At 41.7% G+C, this 18,159-nt stretch overlaps 2 protein-coding genes across 6 annotated transcripts in view; one reads left to right on the top strand and one right to left on the bottom strand.

Annotated features, from left to right (window-relative positions):
• Nucleotides 1–18,159, top strand: part of CDC123 (cell division cycle 123) — a 350,374-nt gene that overhangs the window by 236,723 nt on the left and 95,492 nt on the right. The window lies entirely within an intron of this gene.
• The window catches only part of NUDT5 (nudix hydrolase 5), a 57,209-nt gene that overhangs the window by 11,314 nt on the left and 27,736 nt on the right, over nt 1–18,159 (bottom strand). For 3 of the 5 annotated variants that reach the window (XM_060778274.2, XM_060778275.2, XM_060778276.2), the window contains exons 6-9: nt 17,898–17,993; nt 10,542–10,643; nt 7,592–7,613; nt 2,244–2,297 (exon numbers count right to left, since the gene is read on the bottom strand). In XM_060778274.2, coding sequence (XP_060634257.2) covers nt 2,246–2,297; nt 7,592–7,613; nt 10,542–10,643; nt 17,898–17,993 — 272 coding nt within the window. In that variant the 3' untranslated portion in view covers nt 2,244–2,245. Of the gene's footprint in view, nt 1–2,243; nt 2,298–7,591; nt 7,614–7,712; nt 7,790–10,541; nt 10,644–17,897; nt 17,994–18,159 lie in introns of those variants that run through there. The other 2 variants (XM_060778277.2, XM_067468874.1) reach the window with 2 other exon arrangements.

Genomic DNA, 18,159 nt, shown 5'->3' with positions numbered 1-18,159 from the left:
TCTTTTTAGCCGGGCCGCTGGAAGAAGTCAGAAAAGGTAGGTCTGAGCGCTCAGTGGATTGGGCCGCGGCAGAGGGAGGCATTAGGGTCCTCTCATAGAGGGCTGCCCTGAGCCTGGACACCCTGTTCTTCCTCGTTTGAGGAGTGAAGGAGAGGCATATGGCACAGGATTGAGTCAGATGGGCCTCTCCTAGACAAGTAAGGCAAAGAGTGTGCCCATTGGTGTCTGGTAAAATATTAGGGCATCTGGTGCACTTCTTAAAAGAAGTAGTCGCCATAACTCAAGACTTGTTGAGAGGGGGGCATCGCCTTTTCCCAGAGGATTTGCTAGTAGGCCCCCATGCATGCGCCATAGTTAGCCATCCTGGCCAGCAAGAGGGCGCCGGAGTAGAGTTTTCTGCCTACCGCATCGAACCTCTTTCTTTCTCAGTCCAAAGGGGTGGAAGATTGTCTCCCAAATGCTTGGGCGGCTTTCACGACCACCGAATTTGGGTCGGGATTGGTCTTTAGCCATTCAAGGCCTTCATCATCAGTTTGATACCAGGTCTCGATCTTCTTAGAAGTCAGGGGGATGGAGGAAGGGGTCTTCCAGGAACCTTGGATGACATCGAGGAGATAAGGCAGGAGAGGGGCCGGTGGGGATTCAGACTGCACCCGCTTAAAAACTGGGTTGGTCACCGCTTTGGAGGTGTGTTTTACCTCTAAGCCCAAAGTCTCCGCCATGCGGGCCATTTGGTCAGCGAAGGCCCTCACACTGTCTGTTGGCGACGGAGGATCGGCCTCATAGGCATCATGGGTAGGTGACCTCTCGATCCCGAGGGACAGTACCGAGCCCGAATGGAGTGATGCCAGAATCCCGCCATCTTCCTCTTCTTCCCCGGCTACCGAGTGAGGAGGAGAGGATGAGGAACGGTCTCGTGTGGGTTGGGGTGGCGGCATCGACGATGTGGCCGGGAGTTGTTTGGATGCTGAAGATTGGGCAGCGTGCGCCAATCTCACTGTTTGTCTCCCTCTCTCTGATGTTCCCGTGGGCGGGAAAAGCTCCTGTCTAGCAGTCACAGAATGAACGGGTGCCTCTATCACCGTCTCTACCGAGACCCCTGGGGACTCTGGCCGCTCTACAGGCACCTCTGTTGGCATTTGCTCCTCCTGCGTTGGTTGCGGGAGTGGCACCGGTTGGGCCGACTGTATCGGCGAAGACCTCAGTGACGAAGTGGCCGAGGAGGCTGTGGTTGCTCTTCGTGAGAACGAAGCCGAGGAAGGGGGTGGCATTGTCTTTTTCTTTTTCGCCGGGGGTTGGGTCGATGTCAACTTCAAGAGCGACTTGCCCGGCGTAGGAGGGACAGAGGAGGAGGAAGTAGCAGCACATCGAGACTCTTCTTGAGCCCGGCGGAAGGCAATACGAACCGCCATGGATGAAGGCGGAGTTGCCGATGTCGACCTCGTGGATCGAGCCGACCTCACCGAAGCTGGTTGAGGAGTGGTGCACCCGTACAGTTTCAGTAGTCACTGTGCACGGTCTTGTGGCCTGCTTGTTCGGCCTCGTGGTTTTCGAGGTCGTTGACATGGTCGCCCTGGGCCTCTTCTGGGCCGCTTTCTTCACCCTCGTTAGGCGAGTTGCAGGCTGAGCTGGAAGGTCGACCGGTTGGGAGATCGATGCCGCTGTCGATGTCGACGGTCGCGAAGTCGACACCGATGTCGATGGTCGAGCCGTCGATGTCGAAGGTACTGGAACCAAAGTGTTGGTAGAGTAGGTACCCAAGACAATGCACCCCGTTTTTCCGGGATTGTGCCATCAGCACTCGGCAGTGACGGCAGGAATCAGCGATATGTGCCTCGCTGAGGCAGAGAAGACACAAGGAATGCTTGTCGGAGTCAGGGATTTTCTTCTAGCACTGCTTGCAGTGTTTAAATCTGGTTGTTGACATTTCAGAAGTACCGAAGTGAGCCTTGGGGCAAAAAAAAAGGAATTGCGAGGGTGCGCGCGGGGCGCCCTTTTATGCCCTGCTGGGGCTGGGCGGGGTTACCGCCAAAATTTGAAAAGTTTAAACTAGAGAAGTTTCTGTTGGAGCCCGCACAGGCGCAGTTTCTCCACAAGTGTGCATTCACAGAGACCACGAAGAAAAAACTAGTTTATAAAATGCCAAACTATTTTTAACCTAAGCAAGTACATTATGGTCTTGTTACAATGGAGAAAACAAAGCAAAATGTTATGGGAGGTTTTTCATCCATGGTTGTGCTTACCTTCAATTCTTTGCAATAAATCGTTCTTTGGTAGTGTGACAACTTCGACAAATTCTGAGAGGGAAAAAGGGGAAGGTCAAGAAACATTCAATCATTTGTCCAATCTATATAAATAAAAATGTAATGTTCATTTGTGGGATTAACAGAACTCAATAACCACTGAGGGAATTGGCACCAAATTTGGACATGGTACACCTAACAAACCAATGTATGTCTTTCACTAAAAAAAAATGGATTTTGTCATTTGGGAGTTGTAGTTGCTGGGATTTATAGTTCACCTACAATCAAAGTGTTCTGAACCCCACCAATGACAGAATTGGGCCAAACTTCCCACACAGAACCCCCATGACTAACAGAAAATATTTAAGGCCATCCAACTCCCTTCACGAGGGCAAGAAAACTTAATCAAAGCCCTCCTGACAAAGAACCATCCAGCCATAGATATAGATAGATCTATATGACACACACAGACACAGACCGATATAGTATCATAGATTTGAAAGGGACTCCTAAAGGACAATTATATGTTGCATGTTCCAGAGTAGGCAAACCAGACAATCTCCACATCAACACTGACAAAGAAACAGCAAGAAATACTGTTTACCTACAAGCAGAAACCCAACACCTTTTCATTACTTTAATTTCCAGATCACCAGACTGGGCCACAGCAATGCATGGCAGGAGACAGCTAGTCAATATAAATAAAAATGTAATGTTCGTTTATGGGATTAACAGAACTGAATAACTACTGGACGAATTGACACCAAATTTGAACACAAGACACCTAACAACCAAATGTATGTCCTTCACTCAAAAAATTGATTTTGTCATTTGGGAGTTGTAGTTGCTGGGATTTATAGTTCACCTACAATCAAAGAGCATTCTGTACCCAACCAACGATGGACTTGAACCAAACATGGCACACAGTTCTCCCATGACCAACAGAAAATACTGGAAGGATTTGGTTGATATTGACCTTGAATTTTGGAGTTGTAGTTCACCTACATCCAGAGTTCACTGTGGACTCAAACAATGATGAAACAATCTATGACCTTCACACACACACACACAAAACAAAACAAAACATAAAATAACCAGAAAAAACTTAATCTGCCACAAAACTAAATAGCTATACAGAGCATGCGTTAAAACGACACCCAATACTACCTATATGCCAATAATAATATCTGTGTCTATAATAATAATATCTACATGCCTATAATAATATGTATACATCCATAATAATATAATAATAATACCTATGTAATATCTTTGAACTGGGTTATATGGCAGTGTGGTCTCAGGTAACCCAGGGCCCTTCCACACATCCATATAACCTTTTGGCCTCGAGGAGACTGAGATGGGTCTATATTAGTTTGACACTTTGCCACTTCAGTTGTGCATTGATAGTATAAAAACCAGCTCTTCCTCTTTTCTTTCTTTCTTTCTTTCTTTCTTTCTTTCTTTCTTTCTTTCCCATTTCTCCACAATGGGCCACAGCAATACGTGGCCGGCTACAGCTAGTGTTCTATAAAAAAACTCTTTTTAAAAAAGCATCAAAGATTTTGCAACTCAGAAGAAAAAATGGCTACCCTGTGTGACATGTTTAGAATAGGCCAACATGACTGTGCCTCTTATGTGCAACATTTACAATACTTTTATTGGACCAACTACAAACCATAAAACACCATGCAGGTTTTCAAAGCTCCACCGGATTCTTCATTAAGCAAAGATGTTAATAATTATAACAGTAGAAGAACATTGATGATGTCAGGGTCAAGGTTTACACTATATCCCAGATCTTATTTCTGTTGCCAGTTAAAATAGTCTGGAGGAACCTCAATGCCAGCAAAGACCCTTCTACTGTGAATTCAATTGGGCCGTTGTGAAAACTACTCCAGAACCATAGAATTTTTTTGCAAGTATAACATCTTATTTGGAAGATATGTGGGTCAAATTGTGAGACCTTCTGTTCATGGAAACTATCATCAATTTGCAGATGAGCTTTTTTTAGAACTCACTGACTTTATATCACTATGCTGGAGCTGGTATTGCACCACCTGACATTTGCCGGGAAGTAGCAACCAATAGTGAAAGGACCAAGGCAGTGACATCTCCAGTTCACCCCCTGTTTGGATATCAGCCAGCACGTCAACGACTTAAATCAATATATAGTTTTCTAAGATCTACAGAGACACTTGCTGGAACACCTCAGCAAGCGAAAGTCCAAAAGTGGCAGGCCCAAACCCAGAACCTCAATCAATGGCTGATACCAAATGAGAGACTCCCTCCTGGGCACACAGAAAACTGGGCAACTTAGAAGGCGCTGAACAGACTGCGCTCTGGCACCATGAGATGCAGAACCAACCTTAAGAAATGGGGCTACAAAGTGGAATCCATGACATGCGAGTGTGGAAAAGAGCAAACTACAGAACCATCTGTTGCAATGCAACCTGAGCCCTGCTACATACACAATGGAGGAACTTCTTGCAGCAACACCAGAGGCACTCCAAGTGGCCAGCTACTGGTCAAAGGACCAAGCTTGCAAACTTTGTGTTTTGTTTGTTAAAAAATGCAATGCAACGGTTTGGTCTGCCCTTGACATGATAAATAAATACTATGCTGGAAAAGTGAAACTAAATTCAAAATTATTCCTGTTCCTGCTCAAGCATTTTTGAAAACCGTAATCCAGAAGGAAGCCTGAGAACTGTTACACGACACTTCTTATAGTACAGATGAAGTATTTCTTATCCAAAAGAACAAGCATTAATTTGTATGTTTTCCCGATTGTGGAGTATTTATAGTTATATTTATATATACACACATAATGAGATATTTGGAGATGGGACTCAAATCTAAACATAAAATTCATTTATGCTTCACGTATGCCTTACACACATAGCCTAAAGGCTCTCAGTTTGTCCTTGTCTCTGTACCGTCTGCCAGATGGCAATAATTCAAAAAAGAAATATAATCATCATCATCATCATCAAACTTTATTTATAACCTGCCCTATTTATTTATTTATTTATTTATTTATTTCGCTTACTTATACCCCGCCCTTCTCACCCCGAGGGGGACTCAGGGCGGCTTACAGGGAAGGCACAATTAGATGCCTAAATCACACAATGAACAATACAAATACAACAATTCAACAGTCAAATTAAAACATCAATACATAATAACATAATAAAGTAATAAAACAATCTCATGTCAGAGTCCATATAACAGTGTCCATATATCCATTCATTCCATTTGTTCTCGTCTATTATCAGGTCCTTAAGTTAGTTGTCAGAATGACCAAAAGCTTGGTCCCACAACCAGGTCTTCAGTTTTTTCCTAAACGCTAGGAGGGAAGTCGCCGATCTGATCTCCCCGGGGAGTGAGTTCCACAGGTGGGGGGCCACCACCGAGAAGGCCCTGCTCCTCGTCCCCGCCAGCCTCACTTGTGACAGTGGTGGGGTCGAGAGCAGGGCCTCCCCAGAAGATCTTAAGCTACGAGGTGGGATGTAGAGGGAGATCCGTTCGGACAAATACACTGGGCCGGAACCGTATAGGGTTTTGTAGGTCAAAACCAGCACTTTGAATTGTGCTCGGAATTGGATCGGCAGCCAGTGGAGCTGACGCAACAGGGGGGTGGTATGCTCCCTGTACGCTGCTCCGGTGAGCAATCTGGCTGCTTCTCGCTGGACTAGTTGGAGTTTCCGAGCAGTCTTCAAAGGCAACCCCACGTAGAGTGCGTTGCAGTAATCCAACCAGGATGTGACGAGAGCGTGGACCACCGTGGCCAGATCAGACTTCCCAAGGTACGGGCGCAGCTGGCGCACAAGTTTTAATTGTGCGAAAGCTCTCCCGGCCACCGCTGAGATCTGGGGTTCCAGGCTCAGCGATGAGTCCAGGATCACTCCCAAGCTGCGAACCTGCGTCTTCAGGGGGAGTGTAACCCCGTCTAACACAGGCTGTAACCCTATACCCTGTTCGGCCTTGCGACTGACCAGTAGGACCTCTGTCTTGTCTGGATTCAATTTCAATTTGTTAGCTCTCATCCAGTCCGACACAGCGTCAAGGTCTGGACAGCCTCCTTGGTGACAGGTGGAAAGGAGTGACAGATTTGGACATCATCTGCATAGAGATAACATCTTAGTCCGAAACTCCGAATGATCTCTCCCAGCGGCTTCATGTAGATGTTAAATAACATCGGGGACAGAATTGAACCCTGTGGGACTCCACACAACAACGGTTGCGGAGCCGAACAGGTGTCGCCCAATAACACCTTCTGGGTCCGTCCCTCAAGGAAGGATCGAAGCCACCGCAGAGCAGTGCCTCCGAGCCCCATGTCCATGAGGCGGCCCAGAAGGATACCGTGATCGACGGTATCGAAGGCCGCTGAGAGGTCCAGCAGAACCAACAGGGACACACTCCCCCTGTCTAGTTCCCTGCGTAGATCATCTACCAAGGCGACCAAGGCTGTCTCAGTTCCATGTCCCGGCCTGAAGCCAGACTGTGCCGGGTCTATCTCCCCAGGGGGACTCAGGGCAGTTATGCTGGGTGAGATAAATCCCCGAATGCGCTGAGCTTTCTTAAGGCTGTGGGACCTATAAAGTTCTTCCAAAGAGGGGAGAGCGCAACCAATGATTCCCTGTGAAGTAGTGACCCTTTGGAGTATCTTCTCATCTGCCACTGTACAGTGGTAACCACACACAGATGCACTCCATAGCACAGTGGTAGAAAGTCACCAGAAGTTTTTCATTCAGTTGTTGGTTCCTTAGAAGTTTCAGGTTATACAGTCTCTGCTGGACCCTCTTAAACAGCCAACCAAAATGAGAATAGATTATATATTCCTTTCCTGAACATCATCCTTGAGGGGAAGAAGCTCTCTAGAATAGTGGTTCCCAAACTTTGTTCCTCCAGGAGTTTTGGACTTCAGATCCCAGAATAATTAACAGCTGGTAAATTGCCTGAGATTTCTGGGAGTTGGAAGTCCAAAACAACTGAACAACCAAAGTTGGGAGCCACTGCTCTAGAACAGGCATGGGCAAACTTTGGCCTTCCATGTGTTTTGCATTTCAACTCCCAGAAATCCCAGCCAGCTTACTGGCTATTAGGAATTGTGGGAGTTGAAGTCCAAAACACCTGGAGGGCTGAAGTTTACCCATGCCTGCTCTAGAAGAAGCAGGAAAAGACTGCTTTTTTTAACCACTCCCAGACCACCTCCCCTCTTAGTATTTCATTGCATACTCCTGGAGCTCAGGTGACACACAAAAATAAATATTCCAGGTTTTTAGTGAGGCACACACCATCTCAAGATCTAGTATACTTATCTGTGATCCCAGCCATAGTGAATTTACCCAAATAACGTACCTCCTTCCTCTGTATGAAAGAAACAAAAGCAGAAACACAACAGAAGTTAAATATGTCATTCTTTCAGCTATAATAAATAATAATAATAATAATAATAATAATAATAATAATAATAATCTTTATTTATACCCCGCCACCACCTCCCCAGTGGGGACTCGGGGTGGCTTGCATCCTGGAGAAAAATCCTGAAAAAGCCCGAACAAGAAATTACAATAAAACCAAAACACAACCGAAAATGCGAACAGTAAACAGCAACATCATAATAAAATAAAACATGTAAATACATAACGATATAAAATTACAATGGACGCAAGCACAATGACAATGGGCGGGCTGCATGTAATGATTAAAGGAGAAACTAATTAAAACTAATTTAAAACTCGGGCGAGATAAAAAGAGACAGATTATTTGCAGAGGAGAGCTCATTATAGCGGGGGTTGAGGAATCACAGAGGGGGGGAGACATATACTCCAATGACAGAACATTGAGGCTAAGCAGTAGTGTGGGATTGTATACCTAGTCTCCAAAGGCGCAGCGGAAGAGCCAGTACTGTTATGAGATTTCATTCTGGAGTATCATTTCAGCAATACTCCTGAAAACATCAACCTCTGAGATATTGTTTCCATGAAATAATTTTGCTCTATCCCATCTTTAAGACTTTTTGTTGTTGTTCATTCGTTCAGTCGTCTCCGACTCTTCGTGACCTCATGGACCAGCCTACGCCAGAGCTCCCTGTCGGCCGTTACCACCCCCACCTCCCTCAAGGTCAGTCCAGTCACTTCAAGGATGCCATCCATCCATCTTGCCCTTGGTCGGCCCCTCTTCCTTTTGCCTTCCACTTTCCCCAGCATAATTGTCTTCTCTAGGCTTTCCTGTCTCCTCATGATGTGGCCAAAGTACTTCAACTTTGTCTCTAGTATCCTTCCCTCCAATGAGCAGTCGGGCTTTATTTCCTGGAGGATGGACTGGTTGGATCTTCTCGCAGTCCAAGGCACTCTCAGCACTTTCCTCCAACACCACAGCTCAAAAGCATCGATCTTCCTTCGCTCAGCCTTCCCTAAGGTCCAGCTCTCACATCCGTAGGTTACTACAGGGAATACCATGGCTTTGACTAGGCGGATCTTTGTTGCCAGTCTGATGTCTCTACTCTTCACTATTTTATCGAGGCTGGACATTGCTCTCCTCCCAAGAAGTAAGCGTCTTCTGATTTCCTGGCTACAGTCTGCATCTGCAGTAATCTTTGCACCTAGAAATACAAAGTCTGTCACGGCCTCCACGGTTTCTCCCTCTATTTTCCAGTTGTCAATCATTCTTGTTGCCATAATCTTGGTTTTTTTGACGTTTAGCTGCAACCCGGCTTTTGCGCTTTCTTCTTTCACCTTGATTAGAAGGCTCCTCAGCTCCTCCTCGCTTTCGGCCATCAGAGTGGTGTCATCTGCATATCTGAGGTTGTTAATGTTTCTTCCAGCAATTTTCACCCCAGCTTTGCATTCATCCAGCCCCGCACATCGCATGATGTGTTCTGCATACAAGTTAAAAAGGTTGGGTGAGAGTATGCAGCCTTGCCGTACGCCTTTCCCAATCTTGAACCAGTCTGTTGTTCCGTGGTCAGTTCTGACTGTTGCTACTTGGTCCTTGTACAGATTCCTCAGGAGAGAGACAAGGTGACTTGGTATGCCCATCCCACCAAGAACTTGCCACAATTTATTATGATCCACACAGTCAAAGGCTTTAGAATAGTCAATGAAGCAGAAGTAGATGTTTTTCTGAAACTCCCTGCCTTTCTCCATTATCCAGCGGATATTGGCAATCTGGTCTCTCGTTCCTCTGCCTTTTCTAAACCCAGCCTGAACATCTGGCAACTCTCGCTCCATGTATTGCTGGAGTCTTCCTTGCAGGATCTTGAGCATTACCTTACTGGCATGAGAAATAAGGGCCACTGTACGGAAGTTTGAGCAGTCTTTCGCATTTCCCTTTTTTGGCATGGGGATATAAGTTGATTTTTTCCAGTCTGATGGCCATTCTTGTGTTTTCCATATTTGCTGGCAAATGGCATGCATCACCTTGACAGCATCATCTTTTAAGATTTTAAACAGTTCAGCTGGGATCCCATCATCTCCTGCTGCCTTGCTGTTAGCAATGCTTCTTAAGGCCCATTCAACCTCACTCCTCAGGATGTCTGGTTCTAATTCATTCACCACACCGTCAAAGCTATCCTTGATATTGTTATCCTTCCTATACAGATCTTCTGTATAGTCTCGCCACCTTCTCTTGATCTCTTCAGCTTCTGTTAGGTCCCTGCCATCTTTGTTTCTTATCATACCAATTTTTGCCTGAAATTTACCTCCAATGTTTCTAATTTTCACGGTTTCGCTCATGACATCATTGAGGTGCTCAAGCTCCAGCGCCCCGACAAGGCGGTGATGCTTTGCTGGAGTTAAGACTTTTTAAAAAGGCCCAATTTTGAACTTTGATGCATAAAACTACTAGGCAATTCCAGCCCTACTCTTTTATTTCGTTTAGTAACATTTGTGTTTGTAATGCTACCTGAGTTGGCCAGATTCTTCTGAATATTCAAGTTCAGTTTATAGGGCATGCGGATCAGTTGTTTAACAAGCTTAGTGAAGATCATCAGGACATATCAAAATGAATGGTTCACATGATGATTTGCTGTATCTAGGGATGTTTTTAATATACATGGCAAATTAAGAAACATGATACATTACATACATGTCCCTTATAATCTGAAGTAGACAAAACGGCACTAACAGCTCATTTTATATCATGGTTTCATTTTTTTCATCTATATCAACAATTTCATAAACAAGAATTACATGATGCCCCCGCCAAGCCACATACACATTAAAACCAATAAAAATTCATTGGATCCTAATAAAATGTTGAGCCTGCTAACATTCTTTCAAGCAACAGACTCACCAGGTTTTTGCTTGGGCTTCAAATTGAGGGTACTATCTCCATTAATGGTGACTGTTGCAATGTGTGATGAGCAGTTCGTCAAGCCAGGATCCAGACATAAAGCTAGGAGAAAGGATCATCATGGTTCAATTATTTCCTGAAGCAAGAAACCTGGTACCTGAAGATACCTTTAAACCAAAGACCTTTCTAATTTCACTCCCTGCATTTATCTATATAAATAAAATGCAATGTTTGTTTGTGGGATTAACATAACTCAAAAACCACTGAACGAACTGACACCAAATTTGGACACAATACACATATTAGGCCAACGAGTGTCCATCACCCATAAACACATGCACACAAAAACCCCAGTGGAACAGACTTAAAAATCCAAAAAATACACCATATATACATATACACATAACACTCATATACATATGCACATGCACACATTCACACACACACACATATATGCACAAACACACTCAAATATACCCATATACACACATAGATATACATACATATATACATATACACATGCACATATACATGCACACATACATATATACATGCACACACATACATGTATACATATACACACAAATATGCATATAGACAAGCACACACATATACACAATCTGCATGTACACATATAAATACACAAATATATACTCACACATATATATATACACACACACGCGCGCACACATATATATACGCAAACACATATACAGAAATATATACACACATATATAAACACACAAAACATATATACACAGACTGGGCCACAGCAACGCGTGGCAGGGGACGGCTAGTTAATGCATAATTTCATACCAGCATTTATGGTTAGATGTATATACTGCCTTTACTACCTAGGGGTTCAACAGGTTTCTAACTACTTCAACATAAAACAATCCCATCCAGTTTCAGGAGAAAAAAGTCTTGAATGGGAGACCAGCAAGAGATTCCAGGGACAGCACAACTTCCTTCTAAGTCTACTTCAGCTATCACAATGAATGGGAGAAAAATTGATTTCATAGCAGCAATCTATTGTTGTTTCCAAGCTGTGGTATTCCCTCACATGGGAAGCTTGACTGTACCCACCCCCAAATCTGCTTTCATGGGTAGGTAAATACATTTTTATTTAATGAGACATTGGATGATTAATTCCAGAACTGTCTTTTCCATGCAGGAAAATGCTATTTTGATATATTTAAAATGATTTTACACCTTTAAAATGCATGTTGTTTTAATCTCAATTTTTTAAATCAAAATTTTAGTTTGATCTTGTTTCAACTTTGTTGTAAACTACCTTTAGTCATTAGGTTCTTGTGGGTTTTTTCGGGCTATATGGCCATGTTCTAGAGGCATTTCTCCTGACGTTTCGCCTGCATCTATGGCAAGCATCCTCAGAGGTGAGGTCTGATGGGACTGGGAAGGGGTTTATATATCTGTGGAATGACTAGGGTGAGACAAAGGACTTTTGTCAGTTGGGCTAGGTGTGAATATTTCAACTGACTCAGACTACACAGAGAAGCCATTGAAATACACAAACATGTGGACAATTTCAACAGAAAGGAGGAAACCATGAAAATGAACAAGATCTGGCTACCAGTATTAAAAAATTCTAAAATTGCAACAGCAAAAACAGGCAGGGACATCTAACTACCTTTCAAGAAGAGTTTGCTCCAGGCACAGTCAGCCCATTGTATGCTAATCAAGGTGGTCAGTTGAAATATTCACACCTAGCCCAACTGACAAAAGTCCTTTGTCTCACCCTAGTCATTCCACAGATATATAAACCCCTTCCCAGTCCCATCAGACCTCACCTCTGAGGATGCTTGCCATAGATGCAGGCGAAACGTCAGGAGAAATGTCTCTAGAACATGGCCATATAGCCCGAAAAAACCCTCAAGTACCTAGTGATTCCAGCAATGAAAGCCTTCGACAATACATTACCTTTAGTCATGTTGAGAGAAAGAAAGGTTAAAAATAAAATAAAAATTTTAAACCTGCTACATTTGTTTATTTGTTTACCGATATGAATGAATATAGATGCCTGTATTTTGGATGCTCCTTGGGATCCTGGTTGGAGAAGTATCATGATGAACAATTGAACTTCACAGTTCACCATTACACACCAATTCCAGTCCCATAGGATAAAAAAAAATACCATAAACAGTTATTTATTTATTTATCGTGTCAGAAGCAAACCAAACAGTTGCATTGCATTTTTTTAACATACAAACAAAACACAAAGTTTGCAAGCTTGGTAGTTGATTAAATGTCCTTTGACCAGTAGCTGGCCACTTGGAGTGCCTCTGGTGTTGCTGCAAGAAGGTCCTCCGTTGTGCATGTGGCAGGGCTCAGGTTGCATTGCAGCAGTTTGCTCTTCTCCACATTGTAGTTTGCTCTTCGCCACACTCGCATGTCGTGGATTCCACTTTGTAGCCCCATTTCTTAAGGTTGGCTATGAATCTCGTGGTGCCAGAGCGCAGTCTGTTCAGCGCCTTGCGCCCAGTTTTCTGTGTGCCCAGGAGGGAGTCTCTCATTTGGGATCAGCCATTGATTGAGGTTCTGGGTTTGAGCCTGCCACTTTTGGATTCTCGCTTGCTGAGGTGTTCCAGAGAGTGTCTCTGTAGATCTTAGAAAACTATTTCTTGATTTAAGTTGTTTTTTTTTTGAATAATTTTTTTTTTATTAAGGTATTTTCAACTACAACGAAAGAGGGGGAACATTCGAAGAAGACAGAACAGTAGGAAAATTATAGATAAAAGGAAAAAAAAGAAAAAGAAAAAAAGAATATATATATATATATATAAAAATGTATCAAAAAGGATATGAAAAAAGATATAAAAAATTATTAAGAGAAAAAAAAAGGGTCTATTATGAAAAAAAGATAAAAAAAGTTTGACTTCCATCTCCTCATCAGGTGTTGCGTCTCCAAAATAATTCTGTTGTTTTCCATTCAATTATCTCCTGTTTGCTTTTTTCTTTCCTTTTCGTAGTTATCAAAAAGTGTCCAATCAGTCTTCTTTATCGGGTTTCCGGTATTTTTCCTCAAAAGAAAAGTCAGTTCGTCCATCTCCCTTATTTCTCTAACTTTCATCAACCATTCCTCCTTATTAGGTATACTTTCCTGTTTCCAAACCTTTGCTAACACTATTCTCGCTGCCGTCGTCATATAGGTAAAAAGTTTATCGTCATTTTCCTGTAATTGTAATTCCAAGTCCGTGAAGCCCAGTAAATAATATTCTGGCTTCTTTTTAAATACTCTTTTCAGAATTTTTTGTAACTCTTCGTGTATCATAGACCAGTATTTCAATACTTCTTTACACGTCCACCACATATGATAAAATGTCCCTATCTGTTGACAGTTTTTCCAACATTTGTCCGAAGAGTTTTTATTCATTAAAGATAATTTCTTAGGAGTGGTATACCATCTGTGGAACATTTTTATCCAGTTTTCTTTTAAATCTGTTGCATATACATATTTTAATTTCTTGTTCCACATCTGTTCCCACTCCCTAAATTGAATCGGTCTTCTTATATTTTCTGCCCACTTTATCATACATGGTTTAACTTGTTCAGCTTCCGTTAGCCACGACAAGAGCGTATTATAAATAACTGTGATAACTTTTTTCTTTGCCTTCAAAATTTTATCCCAGGTTGATTCTTCCCAAGCAAAACCTATTTTATTATCTTGCTTAATGTAATCTTTCATTTGTAGATAATTTTGATGGGATCCTTGAAAATTTTGATATGTAATATATATGCACCAAATGGCCCAAAGACTAAATTCATTCAATTTTTATTTACAAAATTAAGAGAAACAGAATTTGATGAGCTCTTATTGATCGGGGACTTTAATGGAGTAATGGACAAACAAAAAGACAAGAATAAGACAAAAAGGAACGGAGATGGAGGAGGCTTATTGCCACAAAAAATTTTTGATCTCCAAAGGGAATTTGACTTGGAGGACATCTGGAGAGTTAGGAATGAAAAGAAACAGGACTACACCTTTTATTCCCATCGACACCAAACATGGTCAAGGATAGATATGGCGTGGATATCCAAAAAATTAGCTACTAAGGTAGCACAGACGGAAATACTACCCAGAGATATTTCAGATCACTGTCCATTGGAGATAGAAATAAATTATAAGAATTACCAAAGGAAATGGAGACTGAATGAAAATCTGATAAAGACAGAGGAAGATAAAATGCATTATAATAAAATTATTAAGGATTATTTTGAAATTAATGATATCGGAGAGACAAAAATACAAGTAACATGGGACGCGCTGAAAGCCGTTTTAAGAGGACATTTCATTCAACATGGAGCTAGGAAAAATAAAGAAAGAAACAGACAAATGAAGGAAGTGATGAATAAAATTGGAGAGAAAGAGTCAGAACTAAAAAAGAAACCGGATAGTAAAAAACTGAATAAGGAAATAGCGAGACTTAAACAGGAGAAGTCTCGCTTAGAGATGGAAAGACAAGCAAGAGAGCTGAAATTTTTGAAACAACAAACGTTTGAAAATGCAAATAGATCTGGGAAATGGTTAGCAAGACAGGTCCGCAAGAAGAAACAAGCTATTCAAATAACGAAAATAATTGAAGGAGATAGAGTACTTACGACTGATAAGGAGATTATGGAAGAATTTAGGAAATACTTCAGTAAATTATATACAAGTGATGGAATAAGGAAGGAGGAAGTTACCGAATATTTAAGTCAACTGAAACTGCAAAAAGTTTCAGAGGAGATACGAGAAAAGCTAAATAAAGAGATTACGGAAGAAGAAATTGGTAGAGTACTAAATAAAATGGATGCAGACAAGGCCCCAGGCCCTGATGGATTTACGGCGGGTTTTTATAAATCAACGAAGAGAACTGTTCTACCAATGTTGAAAAAGGTCCTAAATGAGGCACTATTGTACCAAAAAATCCCGGAATCTTGGAACCAGGCCGAAATAGTAATGATACATAAAGAGGGTACACCATCTGAGAATATTAGAAACTACAGACCTATCTCATTACTCAATGTAGATTATAAAATCTTTACGAATATCTTGGCGACAAGATTAAAAGAATTTTTGATGGATTGGATAGGGGAAGACCAGACAGGGTTTCTCCCGGGAAGGTACATGAAGGATAATATACGAACTGTTCTTGATTTGATAGAATATTTTGAAGTGAATCACCAGAAGGAAGCTGCCATTTTATCAATTGATGCTGAGAAAGCATTTGATAATTTGAATTGGGACTTTTTTAAGATGCTGATCCAGGAGATGGATATGGGAGCACAATTTACAAATGCAATTAATGCTATTTATGATGTACAAAGAGCAAAAATTCGGATAAACAGTCAACAATCCGAAGAGTTCATAATTACGAAAGGAACAAGACAAGGATGCCCGCTATCTCCCTTGATTTTTATTATGGCTTTGGAGCCATTGATGAGGAGAATAAGAGAAGATACGAATATTAAGGGAGTTAGAATTGGGAAATATGAATATAAGATCAAAGCCTTTGCAGACGATTTGTTAGGGATAGTTGAAGATCCCATGAATAACCTTCAGAAGTGGATAGAGAAAATTCAAGAATACGGAAGAGTGGCAGGTTTCAAACTGAATAAAGGAAAAACAAAAATTTTAACAAAAAATGTAAAGAAGGAAAAACAGGAGAAGATCACATCTATTACAGGAATGGAAATTGTTAAAAAATTAAAATATTTAGGAATTTGGATATCTACTAAGAATGGTCAATTGTTGAAGAATAATTATGAATCGGTCTGAAGTAAAATACAGAAGGACCTTAAGAATTGGAAAACATTGAAGTTATCTCTATTAGGAAGAATAGCGGTAATTAAAATGAATGTATTACCGAGATTACTGTTTTTATTTCAAAATATCCCCATAATCAGAAATCAAACAATTTTTAAAAACTGGAAGAAAGAATTGTTGAAATTTGTTTGGGAGGGGAAAAGACCTAGAATTAAATATTTAAATTTAATAGATAAAAAAACAAGAGGAGGTCTAGGTTTCCCAGACCTGAAAGCTTATCATGATGCAAGTGCTCTCTTATGGATCAGAGACTGGATGTTATTAGAAAATGAAAAAGGATTGAATTTAGAAGGACATGATCTACGTGTGGGCTGGCATGCCTACACGTGGTATGACAGAGAGAAAAAGGAAAAAAAAATTGGAAATCACTTTGTAAGAGCATCCTTGTTGAGAGTATGGGAGAAATATAAGAATTACTTTTATACTAAAACGCCTCTATGGATCTCTCCAATGGAGGCGCACCAAAGAAGATTATTAGGCTGGAGAGCGTGGCCAACATATAAAGATATTTTAAAAGAGAATACAGGAGAGATCAAACCTTATGAGCAATTAAAGGAGAAAAATGTGAATATGACATGGCTGCATTATCTACAAATTGATTTAAGTTGTTGACGTGCTGGCTGATATCCAAACAGGGGTTGAGCTGGAGATGTCACTGCCTTGGTCCTTTCACTATTGGCTGCTACTTCCTGGCGGATGTACAGTGTAATTTTTCCAGTGGTGTAGGGCACAAACACCCCGTGATAATGTGGCATGTTTCGTTAAGAGCCACATCCACTGTTTAGCCACACTGGGCATGCATACTCAGCAGCAGAGTAGCATAGTGCAAGGGCAGTTGTCTTCACTGTGTCTGGTGATGGTCCCCAGGTTGTGCCAGTCAGCTTTCGTATGATATTGTTTCTAGCACCCACTTTTTGCTTGATATTCAGGCAGTGCTTCTTGTAGGTCAGAGCACGGTCCAGAGTGACTCCCAGGTACTTGGGTGTGCTGCAATGGGATTCCTTCCCAGGTAATCCTCAGAGCTAGGGATGCTTGTCTGTTCTTGAGGTGAAAAGCACATGTCTATGTTTTAGATGGATTAGGGATCAGCTGGTTTTCCCTGTAATAGGCAGTAAGAGCACATAGAGCTTCGGAGAGCTTCTGTTCAACCATCTCAAAGCTCCCTGCTTGAGCGGTAATGGCACGATCATCTGCATAGATGAAACTTTCTGTCTCTTTTGGCAGAAACCATAAACAGTGATAAATGTCAAATATGCTTATGTACAGATATAATGGTACATCAAAATGTATATCCAGCATTTGTAAGGGGTTGCCTTCTTGCATGCATGCATGAGAATCAGTACTCACACAACAGAGATATTTTACAGTATGTATATGCAGACATACAATCTAACTTTTGTATGTGCTTCACATTTGGCATTCGCATCAGAAAGTAATGTATATGAACCAGCTTGAACATTACAAAGTGCTCTATAAAAAGGTTCAAATAATTTCCCAGGCAACCCGTGAACACAAAAGACCAGAATTACCCGGAGAGCATTCAAGGATGTCTCCTTTATATCCTGTTTCTTCTTCCAGTTCACGCAAAGCAGCACTTTCTGGGGTTTCATTGGGGTCAATTAGACCTGCAAAGCAAAACAGTATATTTGGATGGCAGTAATCTGTAACAAAAGGTCAGTAACATGGAGTTTGAAAGATAAGAACTCTATGCGAAGTGTTCTCCTTACTGAAAAGCATCCTTTCTATGTATAAAGACCCAGGTCTCTTCATACATTACAAGCTGAATCCCTC

The sequence above is a fragment of the Anolis sagrei genome, chromosome 5 (genome assembly GCF_037176765.1).
Source record: "Anolis sagrei isolate rAnoSag1 chromosome 5, rAnoSag1.mat, whole genome shotgun sequence".
Classification (NCBI taxonomy): Eukaryota; Metazoa; Chordata; class Lepidosauria; order Squamata; family Dactyloidae; genus Anolis; species Anolis sagrei.
Note: the sequence above shows the minus strand (reverse complement) of the source record. Positions and strands in the feature narration are given on the sequence as shown.